The sequence below is a fragment of the Cinclus cinclus genome, chromosome 20 (assembly GCF_963662255.1).
Source record: "Cinclus cinclus chromosome 20, bCinCin1.1, whole genome shotgun sequence".
NCBI classification, from domain to species: domain Eukaryota; kingdom Metazoa; phylum Chordata; class Aves; order Passeriformes; family Cinclidae; genus Cinclus; species Cinclus cinclus.
In genome coordinates, this window is record NC_085065.1 from 9,087,409 (window position 1) to 9,103,551 (window position 16,143).

The window sequence follows — 16,143 nt, forward strand, 5'->3', positions numbered from 1 at the left end:
GTTCCTCTTATGACCCTGCTCTGTCCTTCTTTACTAAACATGCCATCTTTCCTGTGCATTTCTCTTCCTTTTTTGAGGGGCAACTGCTACAGACAGGGGTTGGTCCTCAGGTTCAGCTGCATCACCCACCCCTGGGGTGAGTAATCACAATGCTTGCTGCCAGGGTTTCAGTGACTACAGTGCCTGTCATCGGAGTTTTGAGTGCCCTGCCCACAGCTGTGCCTGTTGTGGGGGTTGGAGTAACTGCAAATAAATTTTTGATCCTAAACAAGAGCTGAACCACATTCAGCCACTTGCTGGTTCCTACCAATAGGACCGTGCTAGTTCCAACATCCCAAGTATATTCAAAATTTTCCTAATTCTCAAATGCTCTGGTAATTAGGGTGGAGAAGAAGAAAGAGAGGCTGTGGGAAGATGTCTCTCCTCCGTAGGCCGGTTGTCTGAAGAATCGGTAAGAGATGTAATTGTGAATAATTCCCAACAGGTGTCTCCCCACACACAGGTGATGGCAGAGCTGAGACCAGACCAAGTGAGTTAAAACAATACCCTCAGCCCTGTCCCGAAGGCAACAAACATAACAAGGTGCAGTAGTGCAAGCAAGGTGTTGGAGAACACAGCTCTGAGGGCAAACAAATCAACACCGTGACCAGTGGTTATTAAACCATAAGGAATGCTTGTAACAAACTTTTCTCAACATGCATTGGTCAGATCTGTTGTTAACTTTGAGTCCCTCGTTGGATGCTAAAAAGGGCTGTTGTGGTTTAACCCCAGCTGGTAACTAAGCACCCTCCCTCACCCACCCCACTCCCAGTGGGACAAGGAGGGTTGGAAAAAGGTAAAACCCAGGTAAGAACAGTTGAGATAAGAACAGTTTAATGTTTGGAATAAAGTAAAATATAATAATAGTAATAATAATAGTAATAATAATAATAATAGAAGGAGAGAGAGAGAGAGGAGTAAAACTCAGGAAAAACAAGTGATGCTCGATACATTTGCTCAGCACCTGCTAACTGATGCCCAGCCCAGCCCAGAGCACAGACCAGTGCCTCCCAGACAATTCCACCCCCCCCAGTTTCTATACTGGGAATGACACTGTGGTGTGGAAGATCTCTCTGACAGTTTGGGTCAACTGTCCTGGCCACGATCCTGCCTGGTTTCTTGTGCCCATGCTCACTGGCAGAGCATGGGAAAGTGAAAAGTCCTTGACTTAGTGTAAGCACTACTTAACTAAAACAGCAGTGTTATCAACCTCATTCTCACACTAAATGCAAAACACAGCACTGTACCAGCTGCTAAGAAGAAAATTAACTCTATCCCAGCCGAAACCCAGACAGGAAGGCATCTTACCCAGACATCTCCATGGATGGTCCTTTAGCTTGACAGAGAAAAACAAAAACATCTATTAATAGACTGTACAAGTAAAGAATTAAAAAGTAAAAATTAAAAACAAAAATACAGTGATTGTCTACTCCTGGCAGAATAATTTCTCCTTGTTGTCACAAAATAAATTACCTCATGTCTTATATCCTGTTTATCTCTCAGGTCTCTTAAATCTCTTTCACAGAGAACCCTAGATCCCAAGAACCAGATTTTAACCAAGCCAATTTAAGCAATCTGGGACATCCAGATGCTCCAAATTTTCCCAAATAATTTGCCATGTACAGCATATCACAGGATAAATCAGATTTACTTATTTTCTGAAATAACTAGATCTAAAAAAATACCTTAATGATAAAAGACAAATCCCTAAATGAAATTGTATTACGGAGTGGAAGAAAAAAATCTAATCCCATAAACCAATAAACTAAATTTGCTTCATGAGGACTAGAGAAGTAGCTCAATTACACCTGAGTTGGGACCCCAAATCAAATTGTTACAGCTCTATAAGGGATCAGAAGCCTCCTCAGGCCCTGTCTGCCTCTACATTGCCCAAGACTGAATTTCAGACCTAGCACTGCATGGGAACAGTGTAATTCTGGCCTATATTTTATAAAACCTTTGCTTCCCTAGTGCCTGCCCAGCACTGTTAGTTATATGTTTTGCCCAATATGCCTGGAAAACTTCAGCACATTTGCAGCCTAATTTGGGTCACTTGGCATTTCTAAGTAGAATCTTTTAATCGTGTTTAGTCATCTCTGAAGCCTTACCCCCACAAGCCTTTGCTGCTGAGACAAATTCAAGTTTAACTGCAATACATTTGTCCCCGAACAAAGAGAAGGGAGCCATTCATTACCCTTTTTCTTCTTACGCAAAAACCACCATAAAGCAATGGCTCCTGCTCCTGCCATGGCTGTTAGGACAAAAGCAGCAATGACTCCTTTCTGCCAAGCTGCTAAGATGACTGGAAAAAAGAAAAACATGTTTAAAAGAGTAGTTACAGTGATAGGTCAACACTTCCAAATTCTGCAGTTCTTGGCCTTTCGTTTTACTACACAACAACCTTCTAATACACTGGAGATCTTGGGAGAGACTTGCATGCCAAGTTCCCTAGTGAGGCTCTCCTTTGTGACCAAAAGCTCAGTACATCAACAGCTTGGTTTTAGTTTGCATCTTGCCCCTTTGGCTTTCAGGCACGCTCTAAATTTTTCTATGTAAGCTGGACAATCTCGGTTTATAGACAACTCTCTGTTTAACTTCCGACAGCAGTGGAACAAAATCCACCAGTAAGGTGGTGTAAACCACTCCAGTAGGGGAGTTATACTTAGGAACCTCTCAAATGAGATGTCCTCACCTATAAAGGTGACAGAATAGGCAGCTTATTATTAATGAGCTCACCACTGATGGTTATTGGACGGCTCCTCACATTCACGCTGGCTCGGTTCGAAGCCATGCAATAATAGGTTCCTGTGTCTTTCCTCTTCATTGTCTTCTTGTGCCATATGGTTCTGTCTGAATATTCCCTTACTTCATGCAGAAGAACTTCATGATCAGTTTTTTTAAAAAACTTGAAGTCAATTGGCCAAGATCCTTCTTTCACAGAGCAGAGGAAAGTAGTATCACTGCCAACTTCTACTTCTCCATATGGAAAACTGCCCAAACTGGCATCCCTGATTGGTACTACAGAGGAAAGCACAAAGAAAACAAATATTAGCAGTATTAGAAATAACTTTGATGACAAAATATTGTATTGCAGAAATGCTTGCTTTAATACTTAGTTAAACAGAGACTGAATGCACAGTATTAATCTTTCTGAACAGCCTCTGCCAAACAGCATCCTCTAGTAAATATTTTTATATACCCAGAAATAGAGAGGGCATGATAAAGAAACAAAGCAGACTCGGGAAGAAATTATATCCATTCCACAGAGGTCAGTCAGTCTCTTTCCTTAAAATTCTTTGGATGCCACCCTGGCCCCAGCCTACAAATGATTTGATTTCCAGAAATAATACACTCAGCAGTTCCATTGTGTAAATATGGTGCAATTTATGTAGTTCTGCTTTCATAGTTGTGTAGAGTTATGCTGTTGTATGCTAACTCTATGGTAAGTGTATTCTTGTAACTTTTAATATACAATGGAAGGTGTCAGGAGATAATGGATCGAGTTCTCCAAAGACATAAGCAAATCCCATATTTCAGTGGTTACAGAAGATAGCAAACACAGGAGAGAAGTTACTTTGCATTTGAACAAATTGTAATACTATGCATAGCCAAACCATAGTTCTTAAGTCTGCTGGTTTACAAATGAAGCGTACGAGCATACAAAGAACTAGTCTAGGAGTAGATGAGATTCAGCCTTTTTAATTACAGGGGTAGAAAGTGGACACACATTGTGTGATGCAAGACATGTAGAATGTCAGCAGCTTTGCAAAATGTTTGGGATATGAAGCATGTTTTCCTAAAATTCCAAAAGAAGAATTCTCTGGAAATACTACAAATGTGTTTGGGGAAGGGCTATGGATAACACAAGACAGATGTAAAGAAGGAATCATTAAAGCAACACTGGTACAGAAGCAGAGGAAGGAAACCAGATTTGATATGAAAATATGCTGGTTGTGAAAGCTGCATTTGTATTAGGAAGCAGATTTAGATATAAGACATGGGTTACTACGACTGAGCCCCTGACAGAGAGAATTGCTCTGGAAAACATAATCCAGATCTGGTACAGACAGGAAGGACAGAATACAGAGAATTCACCACCTCACCAGTGGTGAACTGTGCAAGACTGGCTCACCAGGCTCCAAAAAAATTACCTTCTCTTCAGAACTTCTAAACAGTACCACAACATAACCCAAACCACAGCTCTGACAGCTGGGATACACCAGTTCCAGCAAAGAAATACCCACTTGTTAATGGACCGAGATTATGCTTTGTGTTTGTTTATTTGTACCTTGTTATTTCATAATACCTTGACTTTAAATCTCCCTGTTTTATCAGAGTTTTATCATTGAGCTTCTCTGTGCTGTTAGTAAATGGTGGAACTTTTGAATTTAGGGTGAGTCCTAAGGTGCTGTAGTCTGGGTGAATGCAAATACTGTATAGAAAGTACTGTTTGAGAGCTCAGCAAGAGGAGAGTGTGCAACAATCCAACTGACTCAGAAGAAATGCAACAATTCTGGACTTATCTGTTCTAGTCATACACAACTCAGTGTCAAAACTCAGAAGGAAAACAGTCTATTATTGACAAGTTTATATTATTAAGACCAACACAATTTGGGTTTTAACCAGGACGCAAAACCGAAAACTGCTTGGTAGAGAGAAATTACCTCTTCTTTTACAAAGATCAAGAATTGACTTCTGCTCTGGTCCTGGACTACTGTGCTGTGATAGGCAATTATTTTAAGTCAAGTGAGCAAGAACTTTTAAACATTTCAAATCTATTTTGCTTAGTCCACCATTTGCTGCTGCAGTTTCAAAACTCTAAATGTGACATGAGACAAGAAGAAGAATTAAACAGACTTACCTATCACTGTGACATTTAGAATATTGCTAGTTTTCACACCGCTGGAGTGACTGTTTCTAGCATCACATTTGTATCCTCCATTGTCATTTAGTCCAATATCTTCATCCAAGAACATAGCATATGTGTCATTTGTTACATTTTTCTTAATTTCATCCCCTTTGTAGAATGTGAATGTTATTGGTGGTGTTCCCATCACTGACTGACAGATTAATTGTAGAGGATTCCCTAACACCACCTCTGGTGAACCACTGACAACTGAAAGAGTTGGCTTGGAGACTGGAGCTAAAAGGTGAACAAAATTACACTGCATAAGGCCAAAAAACACAGTTATCTTGTAGAAAACATAAATATACAACATTTAGCTAGTTTGCACACACAGTCTATACTGGGAAGCTCTTACTCATCAATAGAATGGAAATGAGGGGACTTGAACAAATCAGTATCATAGATAATAGAATATATGTGACTTTGAATAAAGAAGCATACAGGGAGAATATGAAGCAAAACAAGGCAAGGATCAGTGAAACAGCTGTGAATCATCCAAACTCCAGAAGTAGCTCTGACCCAAGGAACAAGAGTGCTCCTTGTATGACCTGAGAGGGACCATGCTAGCTCAGCTCCTCCTCAGGGCCCTGTTCCAGCAGTACAGTGAACAATCCAGTTCATCCCTTTGACAGACTGGAGAAGCACTGTGCCTGTTCCATGACAGGGAAGGGAACTGGAGAATTCCCAGTTGGTGACCTGGTGAGGGGGCTGTGTTTATAGCAACGAACTTTTTTGAGTTTTGAATTTTTCCAGAGCAGAGCCAACCAGATGACCCCTGGCTCTCCTGGCTTTCTGCCTGGAGGGTCAGGGGTAGAGATTCAAGGCAGACACTGACAGAACTTCAGATCAAAACGAAAGTTTTGCAGAACATTCCTGGCCCCTGCAAATGGTAATGAATGAGAGTTTATCTGGTCCCCACCACAACCTAGCAGGAAGCCAAACCAAATCCCTTCTCTGAGGGCCAGCCCTGGAAAATATGACTTGATTATGTCACAATACACCAAATCCTGTGCTGCTAAAGCACACCCCACAGAAAGTCACATTGTAAGAACTAACAGACACCCTGCTAGTTCATGTACTACAGACTGATTCTGTAAACAGATGTCCTTATTTATAAGTGTCTGGTTTAGATCCTCCCCCACCCTCGTGGTTCTAAGTCTCTGTCAACTCACCATAAACATTGATCCTTACACGTTTGCTCTCCTTGACTATTCCTTTTACTGCAGCTTTGCAGGTGTAAGATCCAGTATCATTCACATTAACTTTAATTGCTAAGACTCTAGAATTCTTCAACAGGATATCTCCACTGGAACTTTTCCGTACTATAGAGAAGTTGGCGCTCCGAAAACCATTAATGCTGCAACTCAAAATTAAATCTTTATTTTCATCCAACTTAGTCATAGAAGCAGACAGTGTTGGCTTGGGGAATAATTCTGCAAGATAAAAAGAGAGCTGATTCATTCAAAGTGAGCCTGGAAGAATATTACTACTGATCTCAAAGTCTACAGAATGAAGGACATACTGATAGCTTGTAATTCGGGAACAAGATCATTGTGTTATTTTAATATTATTGTATTTTCACAACAGAAACTTAGCAATTCCTTGAAAGCAATTTTCACAGGTTGTTTGAGGATATTACTTTAGTTGGGAAGTATAGGTGGGCAAAAATCAGAAACTAAAATATAACTAGCCTTTAACTTAGAGAAAATTTATGCTTGGATCTGGAGGTTACACTTGGATCCTGAATTCTGCCAAATTTAAATTTAAATATTAATACTTCAAGTAAAATCTAAGATGAACAGAGGTTTTACCTGACACAAAGACATTCAGTTTGGTGGTTTTAGACACTGCTCCTTGCTCCACCTTACACAGGTATTCACCACTATCCTCTTGAGTAGCTACTGTAGAGTATTTCAAAGACTTCTCATCATGTACACTGTTCAATATTGTCCTGTTTTTCTGGAAGATTATTTCAATGCCACGCATTTGAGCTACCTCAGTTGAGCACTCAAATTCTATTTGGTCTCCTTCTGTAATGTTACTGGAGGGCCTGGTGATCAGAGTGGGCTTTATAAATGGTTCTGCAAGAGAATGCATATAAACATACAGATAGATAGATATACATATAAATATGTGACCCGATTTTTATCTATAGCAAGCAAAGAAATGTAGAAAGTTAAGCAACTTACCCTTGACTGTGACAAGTGTACTGTTGCTGTGTTGTGAGCTTTCCCATCCAGATCTTACTTGTCTCTTGCCAAAGCAATCAAACTGTAAAATATTATCTCCCTCTTCAACATGAAATTCGACTTCAGAAAAATTTTGGTTTTGTTCAGGTACACGTTTTTCTTTAGGTGCTGAATTTGTCTTTATCTTCCGGAAAAAGAACTCTAGAGGAGGTACTTCTTCTGGCAGCTCACAACGTAATTTCACAACTTCACCCTCTGAAACTTCTTTTTTATCAGCAGTCAGGATTGGCTTGGTCATTCCTTCCGACAGAAACCAAGAAAAGAAACAGAACATTGCATAATCCTGAAATAAACAGTATCTTTGATGACTGTGGGAATTATTTACACTTAAATAATTAAGTTTAACTGATGTTAAATAGTTAAGATTAACTGATGCAAATAGTTTGCAAGAACCAAAAGATGACCCTGCAATTACTCAGTGCTGACAAATTCTTTCCAAGATGCTTTTCCAAGGGGAAAACATCACCTGCAGTCAAGAACACGTCTAGAGAGTGTACAGATGGAGGTGGCCTCTGATCTCATAAGAGATGAAAGAACAAGACTGATACAACACTGGCTACAAAAGTGGCCATGGCTGATGCTGGCTTTGGTGATGGCTCTCACACCCTGAGCATCCCTGTACGTTATTTCCAGCACTTCCAGGAATCTGCCCACCCCTCGCCATGGTTATTGGGGTGGACACAACTTTCACAAATAATGCTTTCTCTAGTCTAGGGAACAGAAGCTCAGGATAGTGGGGATGGTGGCAGAGACTGTGTTCCTGACTAGCACTGATCTGTTCTGGAGCCTTGGGATCCTGATTAGTACCAGACTCTCATCAAGTACTGTGATGTCGACAAATAAAACACATTTTGCAAGATACCCTGTTTAGCACTGACTATTACTGCTTCCCTGTAAGGTTGTTCTCTCCCTGTATCTCATCTGCCATGTCTGACAGAACACTCACCTGCTACCCAAACATAGATGGAGTTACTGAAATCCTTCTTTCCATCTGCTTGCACAGTACAATCATACTCTCCTGTATCTGAAGATCTGGCCACAGGTATTTCATACCGTGCATCTTCTTTGTCTGATACGGTCATAAACACAAGCTTCTTGTCCTTATAAATTGTAAAATTATGCTTCAGCTGGAAATCAGTGTTTTTGCTAATATCAGCATGGCAGATAATTGACATTGGAGCTCCATTCTTCACCTTGTCAGATGGCTGAACCCTGATTTCAACTTTGTTGAAAGTAAAAACTTGATAGAAAATAAAAAAGAAAAAGTTATATTTATTTTAAATTAGTCCAAAATAACACAGTTATCTCAAGCTGCTACATTTAAATTACAAAAATTAATTAAACATTTACATTTAATTTGATAGGAATATTACAATTTAAATTGATAAGTGCTTTTAGAAATAAAGTTCATGGCAGTATTTATATAGATATGTATGTGTGTATAGAAATACATTCTATTTTTATAACCACAGTAAGAAAATAAATTTGTAGTTTAAATGTTACAACTGTTAGACTCCTGATATAATTGATATTTATATTCTCACATCTCAAAGAACAAGTATAGAGAAAAATGTATTAGTTCATTCACTTTGTCTTCCTTTAGAACTTACACTTTTGGGCTATGCCCATTTTGGTCAGGATTTGTATTAGAAATTGCATTAGATTGTATTAGAATTGTATTAGAAATTAGTATTAGATACATGAACAGAAAAATTTTCCTACATCTAAAGAAGTCCCTTGTCCTGCACACTTCCCAGTTATTTATAATGTGTTCGTGCTAGAGAGTCTGAGGCATAAAATCAGTGAAAAGCTGTGAATTTCTTTGCATATGAATAAACCACATGACAGCAAGGAGCAAACATTTCTCCCAGGTGATGGAAAAAAGGAAGCATGCAGAATGTACGTGCTGGGAGCCAGCAGGATGATAAAATTAAATGTGTGCCTTTCAGAACACAATTTCTGAACTCTGCTCAGACATGATCAATTCTTTTGCAAGACCAGGACATGGTGCCCTTAACTTATATTCTCTAATTTTATCCTCCCTCCTTCACTGTGGGCACAAGAGGGATTTTTACATATCAAAACAAAATGCTAATTTTCCGTCGCACATCTTTTGTGGCTCAGTAAAGCAAATTACTCTAGGAAAGTTTTCACCCAAACCTTTATTAAGGTATGAGCAGCACACCTCTGATTTAAATACTATACCAAGAAACACCACCAAATAAACCCTTTTTTTCTCATATAGCTAAACTTCATACTGAGCTATTTTACAGCAAATCCAAATAAACTCTGTTATAGATGCATACCAACTGAGGAATTAGTTAAATTAGTTATATTAAATTTCTATTCAAAAAACCCCAACAAAAATCTACCATTCCCTACCGTTCCTCTGAGCGTAAAGTTCTGAACCTGGGGGGGAAAAAAAAGAGAAGAAATGTTATTTTCAAAGCTTACAGATTGAGAGACAGTAATGCAAAACTGTAAAAAGCCTCAACCAACCCCAGACAAACCAGAAACACCCAGGGTACCAGGTACCCACGCAGGGATTTAGTTATCAAACTTACACTGCAAGAAAATCACCAGAAGAGCAAGATACATCTCGTTGCTGAAAACAGACACTTCAGTTCCAAAATAAAACAATATTCATTATCAGAGGTGATGCCTCCAGGTAGCAAAACCACGTTACGCTTTTTCCCCTTGTTTTATGGAAACCGATAAAAATTTGCCATTAAAATTTGTATGTTTTCCCAGATCTCCAGCAGAAACTGGCTGGATCAAGTAATCGTTCCCATTACTGGAAACTGGAAATGGCAAACAATGAGAATGTATCTGCTGCTCCCAGGCAGATTACTGGTCAGGAAGTGACTGGACTTTTCCTGAGGGCGCTACCAAATGCATTTGCTTTGTTTAATTTCTTAAGGTGTATTAAAAAAACAAGAAGTTCCAATGACATTATCCTGCAGTTCCTGTCAATATGGGTATTTTTAAGACATGGTTAACCATTTAGGAACACAAATTATCTTTGCTACTTGACCTCAGCAGATACTTGAGCAAATATTACCCTACATCCTAACAGAGGACTCTTTCAGAGAATAGATGTACATAATTACTAATTTCCCCCCTTTACCTCCATTTCTAGGTCTCCCATTTTTGTTGTGGCAAAGAACTGCTTTACTGTAGGGTTATACAATAAATTCAAATTATCTCAAAAAGCAAAGGTACTGTTGTGTGAGACTAGAATATTGACAGGTGGATCTCTTGTACTACCATCATATATCAAAAACATGGATCTGCACCAGATTTTATTTTATGCAGTTAGGACAGTGCAAAGGACACACAATGACAAACCTTAAACCCCTCAGGAAAAGAATTGGATGAAGTTTCAATTCTCAGCAGAAATCTGCAGCAGTACTGGCAGAATCTTCAACAGAGAATGCTTCTCTGTTGTCCAGGATATTCCTCTCAGTTTATCAGCCTAGTTTTAAACCAGACTTAAGCCATTCCATCTAGCTCTGATACTGACCGAAGCCTATAGGCCTGACAAAATGAGTTGAGACCAAGCCCTTCAGAAAGTGTTTCTCAAGTTGTGTGACCCAGAGTTCCCTAAGCTGTGATTTAGTTACTCTTGAAAACTGAGTGCTCAACTCTTAATCTCTATTCTTTCCCCTGTGGACAGAGTCAATGCTTTCCTTTAATTCCAGCAGTATTTTCCAGGCTTGTTAAAAACACTGCATGAAACAATACAAAATACATTCACAGAAGTCCATAAATGAGAAAGACAGTTCTCATAAGATTCACTGTTCATATGAAATCCCTTTCTTTTCTCCTGGGGTGAATTAAAGCTTTTCCCCAAAACCAGTATTTTAAAGTTATAAGTCTACTTCAATGATTGTATTAGCCACATCAGCATGGAATTTTGCAAAAGGAAACAGAAGGAAAACGCTCATCTATTTAACAATGTATGGGCTGCATGAACAAGGCCCTTCTGGCTGTTTTACAGAATGGCACAATAGTCACAGCAATTAAGACTAAGCTGTTAACTAGCAATAGTGTTTGTCCAGCTCAGCCCAGGCTGTTTGAAACAACCATCAACAAAAGACTGGTGGCTTGGCCAGCTGCCAGCCATGGTCCCCAGAGACAGGTAAAGGAAAAGAGTAGGAGGACACGTGGCAGGTGGAGAACAAAGGTAGATCAACTTTTGCTATTGGTAACAAAAAAATAGGAAGGAAGGAGATTTTCCCCTTCCCCCTTTCCCCATAAAAGAATTCGGCAGGACATAAAAAGCTCAGCAAAACCACATCAGTCTTTCCCACGAGGGGACAAAGGTTCCTCTGAGCCCTGGTGGAGGAAGGAGAGGTGAGGGTGGGCCAATGTCCTTCAGAGAGGGCCAGCGGGGCTCAGATCAGAGCCAGGCTAGTTTCAGGCTCAAGTGGAAAGGCCAGTTTTAGGATGAAATAGCTCAGGATTAAGGTTTAATGGTGCCAAAACCTGAGGCTGCTGCCAGATGTCGCTCCCAAGTGAAGTCCATTTCACAAGACTCTAAAGCTGATTAAGCTGTCATATTCCTGACAAGCCTCAACATTGTCTTGAAGAGGAAAATTAAGCAGCTATTGACCAAAACCCAAGAATTAAATTCTACTGAAGGAATTTAGGCATAAATAACATGAAACTTGAGAGAAAAATATTTCAAATACACAAGAACATTTTGAGACCATCTTCCATGCTTAACTGGAAACCACATTAACCTAAAGGATGTAAACTTAAAGTACCTGTGTCAGTAACACCAATGCTTATTTTCCTAACAGACATTTTATAGTCATCTCTCAATATACATATTTCTGAATTACATAAGATCAAATCTTTTCTAATACACGTAATATAAAGAACTCTATTCAATCCCTATTATATCTGTGGGAAAAGCAGGATTGACTTCAGAAATGCAACACACCTTCTGAAGCAGCCAGAATAGCCATTATAATCTGACTTAATGCCCTTTGAAACCCATGGGAATCATCACTTTTAATCTACTGCCAATGAATTGGACCCTTACACACAAAACCTCATCTGGGAATTCACAATCCCTGTTTCTACTGGCTGGATCCTCTGCTACTTGCTCATATGTGACATTTCCTAAGAGCCACCAGCTCTGGCAACTGAACAGAGCTTTGCTGAAATGAGAGGCAAAGCCTATTTCCCTAACTAGGGGAAAAATGCTGAATAAGATTTTCAAATTTTTTCCTCTGCAAATAGAATATTTCCAGCCAGTCTCTTCTGACAGGAAAGGGAGCTCAGAGCTCCCAGCACACTGCAGTTGTTTGTTTCCATGTGCTCTCAGCAAAGAGCAGCCACAGTGCTGACCTCCAGCATGGACATCTCACATCTCACACACCAAACCCAGCCAAACTTCTGGGGCCCCCAGACTTGGTCTGCCAGTCTCAAATGCCCATTCCTGATGGCAGCTTGACTTTCTTCAGAAATGATGAAGGCTTCGTGTGTGTCACCTTCCAGTTCTAATTAATTTCTTGATTAAACATTTTTGGGCTTAGAAATCTTGTCACTGATAATGGAGGTTCCATGTAATTTCATGTGTAGGTTCACTGATTTTAAATACAGTAGATTGCTATAGAGGTGTATCTACAAATGTTTAAGATTTTTCTGAATTTTATTTTAAAATTTTTAAAATTCAGAAATCTATGTCTATCTACACTGAAGTCAACACAAGTTTTCCAGTAACTAAATCAAGAACAGCTCTGATTTCTAATCCCTCCATTCTTGACACATATAATGGTTTAACTGCTTTGATTTCTTACAGCTGTGAACTGTTTTGCTTACTTATCAATTCCTGTTTCAGTATACTCACAGATAACAGAACTATAACAACATTGCTGTTTTCACAAGTGTAGACAAATCCCTGGTGAGCTGGGAATTAAACAAGTTCTTTCTACATACATTTTCAGGGCATATTGTCTTCTCTCGAAAGTGGGATATTTACATCAATTATTTTTGTTTTAAAAGCATCTCTTTATACCTCCCTAGAGAAGAATTAAAAATTAATTTTTCCCCGTGGATTTGAATATTGACAATAACATTAAAGAAATTAACACTGCCTTTTTTTTGAGGAGTCTGGAAGTACTACTATTTACAGAAACTCTGAATTGCCCATTTTGTCTGGGTATAAATTACATTTCACAATGGCACCATCTGCTGGGAGATGAGCAAGGCAGTGAAGCACACTAGGCTTCCCTCACTGCCCCCTTTCACAATTAAACACAGGCTGACTGATATCCAACACCTCCTCCAAATGGCAACATAAATTAAACCTGGAAAAGCAACTAAAGGAACCAGAAGGCTGATAATGACAGAATATCACTGAGGCTTTCACCTTGCAACTTCTACTTTTAATACAACAGGAACTAATTATTACTCTTTGGTTTTACACTTCCTTACTGACACAGTGCAACAATAAAAAGAGCACTAGAAATCTGTCTTGATTTGTATTTCACACAGCGCACACACTTCCATGTACCTCAGAAATTCTTTTACACAAATGAGAGGAATCCCTACTTCCAGAGATGTGAAATCAATTGATGATTAAAATACAACCACGATCTGTGGTTACACCTCAAACTTTCTCTGTGCCCACAGTGTGTGACAGGCTCAGCCCCTCAAGGACATTTTTAGCTGCTGTCCACTAGTGGATGAAGAAGTTCCTCAGTTCAGAAACACGTATCATACCCTGTCACTGTCACACAGTGCCCTTTACTGGCAGTGGGCCAGGATTTGCACTCATTTTGCTTAACATCCAGCATTTCCAGATGCAGCTGGAAAACACCCTCAAGCTGTGCATCAGAGTATGAGCAGTGACAGAGGAGAGGTCAGTAACTTCTGGCTGCAGAAAAAATTAAGCCTGGAAATATTTTTCTTTCTCTTACCATTATTTTAATAGTGCTTGTTGATTCCTCAAGCATTATTCCACATTGGTTTCATGAGTAAATTCAGTTGGTAGTGACTCAGTGAGCTGATCCAAGTTGACAGAAAATCTTTCAGCGGTCTGTGCAAACCAAGAGGCAGAATTGATTTGCTCCTGATCTGCTGCAGGTGCCCACACACAGCCAGTCATTGCTGCTCCTCATGTCACTGCTGGCTGACTGCACAGAGGCACAGATATTCCCCAGATACACCTCAGAGTGCACCAAGAAAGGCTTGGAAAAGGCTGAAAAACAGATATAGTCAGGCCTGGAATATGTGTTCTTTATAAAACTTCTTTTTTTCATTAAATATTTTAAGTATTGAAGGGTTGGGGGATGTTCTTTTATCAGATGCTAGAAACCAGAAGAATGTTAAAATTACATCTGTGAGTAAGCTGAGTGATTAAGCTAACAGAGCACTCTATTCTTACAGCAGTTCCTGAAAACATTTGTCTGGAACACTTTTCATGCAGTGATGTTTGAATTTATCCCAAGAGAAATGCATTAATAACCCCAGTTTTCAGTGTTTCATCAATTTTTTTTCTTTCTTTTTCCATTGTTGGGAGATGATTCAGAGGACAGACATACCATTTTAAAATATTTCATCTTGGGAGATTTGGGAGCTGCTAGGTTTATCAAACTGGGTACCCAAAAGTTCCTTTCACCTGCTGACATGCTCTTTGCAATCTCCAAACAATTGAAAAGCATTCACTATGTCAAAATTCTCATTCATAACCAGAAGAAATTAAAAGCTATCTTAAATATGCATAGAAAATAGATCCTTTCCTCTTATTCTTTTACTTGTCCTCCAGAAAAACAATTCTCTCACAATCAAACACCATGTACTTCAAATAAACAGCAGACTTGCCCCCACAGTCTTTTTGAGTAGGAGTGTGAAAATCCAGTATTGAGTGACCTGCCTTTTTGCAGACAATACAGAAGCCTTGATTTAATTCATCACCAGACATAACTGTCAGTCCATGTGATTTCTGAGAAACTTTCTGCAATATCCACTGCAGCAGATGCTCCTTCAGAATGCAGGACCTCTCAGGATGAGAAACTGGGACTGGGAATAACTATAACTATAATAATTCTTATAATTCTGCTGAAACACACAAATTTCCTTGGAAGCCTGTGACAGAACAGACACAGTGTGAAGCCATCACAGCCTTACTACAGAACGCTATTACACTATTTTCATCCTCAAGTTAAAGAACTGACCTTGTGAATGAGAGCTCAATTTGGCTTATTCCCTTCCACCTGCTCACTTGAGGCAGAATATTGTCACAGCACCAAATGATACATATTTCTCTTTCTGATGTTTTAACTCACTTGTTTTGGCTGGATTACTTCTGCTCTGTTCTGCAATGTTCTGCTCATTACTCTTCATCAAATATATTCAGCTCTCCTTACATGTACAATCACATTCATTCCAGGCAGGAAATTTGCAAATCTAATAAAAAGGGAACTCCAAGCTCCCTCAAGTACACTACTACTGCTACAAAACTCTTTGTACACATCCTGAAAAAGCCAACATCCTCTTAGTCCAAAGGCAATAGCCAGCTCTGCCTGAAAAACAATCTAGATGGAAGCAAACTTCTCACTTCCAAACAGAAACCAGGGCTTTGGACCAGCACTTGTCTTCCCTGTGCATTCAGACTCTGCATCCTGAGGGAGCCCACACACCATTAAAGCTGCAGTACACAAGAGATTCTGATGACACCTACACTTTGATTTTTTAGAAGGTATGCCCAAATTCACAGCTCCTTTTACTAACTATTCCCCTTTACCCACACACAAAACAACACAGCTTCTTAGAAAAAGCACTGGGTTGCAGATGAGCACCAGCAGGACAGCAGAGCCTGTCCAGGGCACCTGAGGGCTGTTTGTGAAGGTTTCTGACAAGATCAGGGTCCCACAACAGCAAAGGCACAAACAGCCCCATCCTCCCCAACAGCTGCACTTTCACACGTGCTTCCTG

At 39.6% G+C, this 16,143-nt stretch overlaps 1 protein-coding gene across 1 annotated transcript in view; it reads right to left on the reverse strand.

Moving 5' to 3' along the window:
- Positions 1-9,792, reverse strand: part of PECAM1 (platelet and endothelial cell adhesion molecule 1) — a 29,898-nt gene extending 20,106 nt beyond the window's left edge. The window contains exons 1-10 of the mRNA XM_062506568.1: positions 9,759-9,792; positions 9,577-9,603; positions 8,141-8,434; positions 7,135-7,434; positions 6,757-7,026; positions 6,118-6,378; positions 4,901-5,182; positions 2,776-3,057; positions 2,234-2,341; positions 1,348-1,375 (exon numbers count right to left, since the gene is read on the reverse strand). Coding sequence (XP_062362552.1) covers positions 1,348-1,375; positions 2,234-2,341; positions 2,776-3,057; positions 4,901-5,182; positions 6,118-6,378; positions 6,757-7,026; positions 7,135-7,434; positions 8,141-8,434; positions 9,577-9,603; positions 9,759-9,792 — 1,886 coding nt within the window. The remainder of the gene's footprint in view (positions 1-1,347; positions 1,376-2,233; positions 2,342-2,775; positions 3,058-4,900; positions 5,183-6,117; positions 6,379-6,756; positions 7,027-7,134; positions 7,435-8,140; positions 8,435-9,576; positions 9,604-9,758) is intronic.
- Between the last annotated feature and the right edge of the window lie 6,351 nt (positions 9,793-16,143).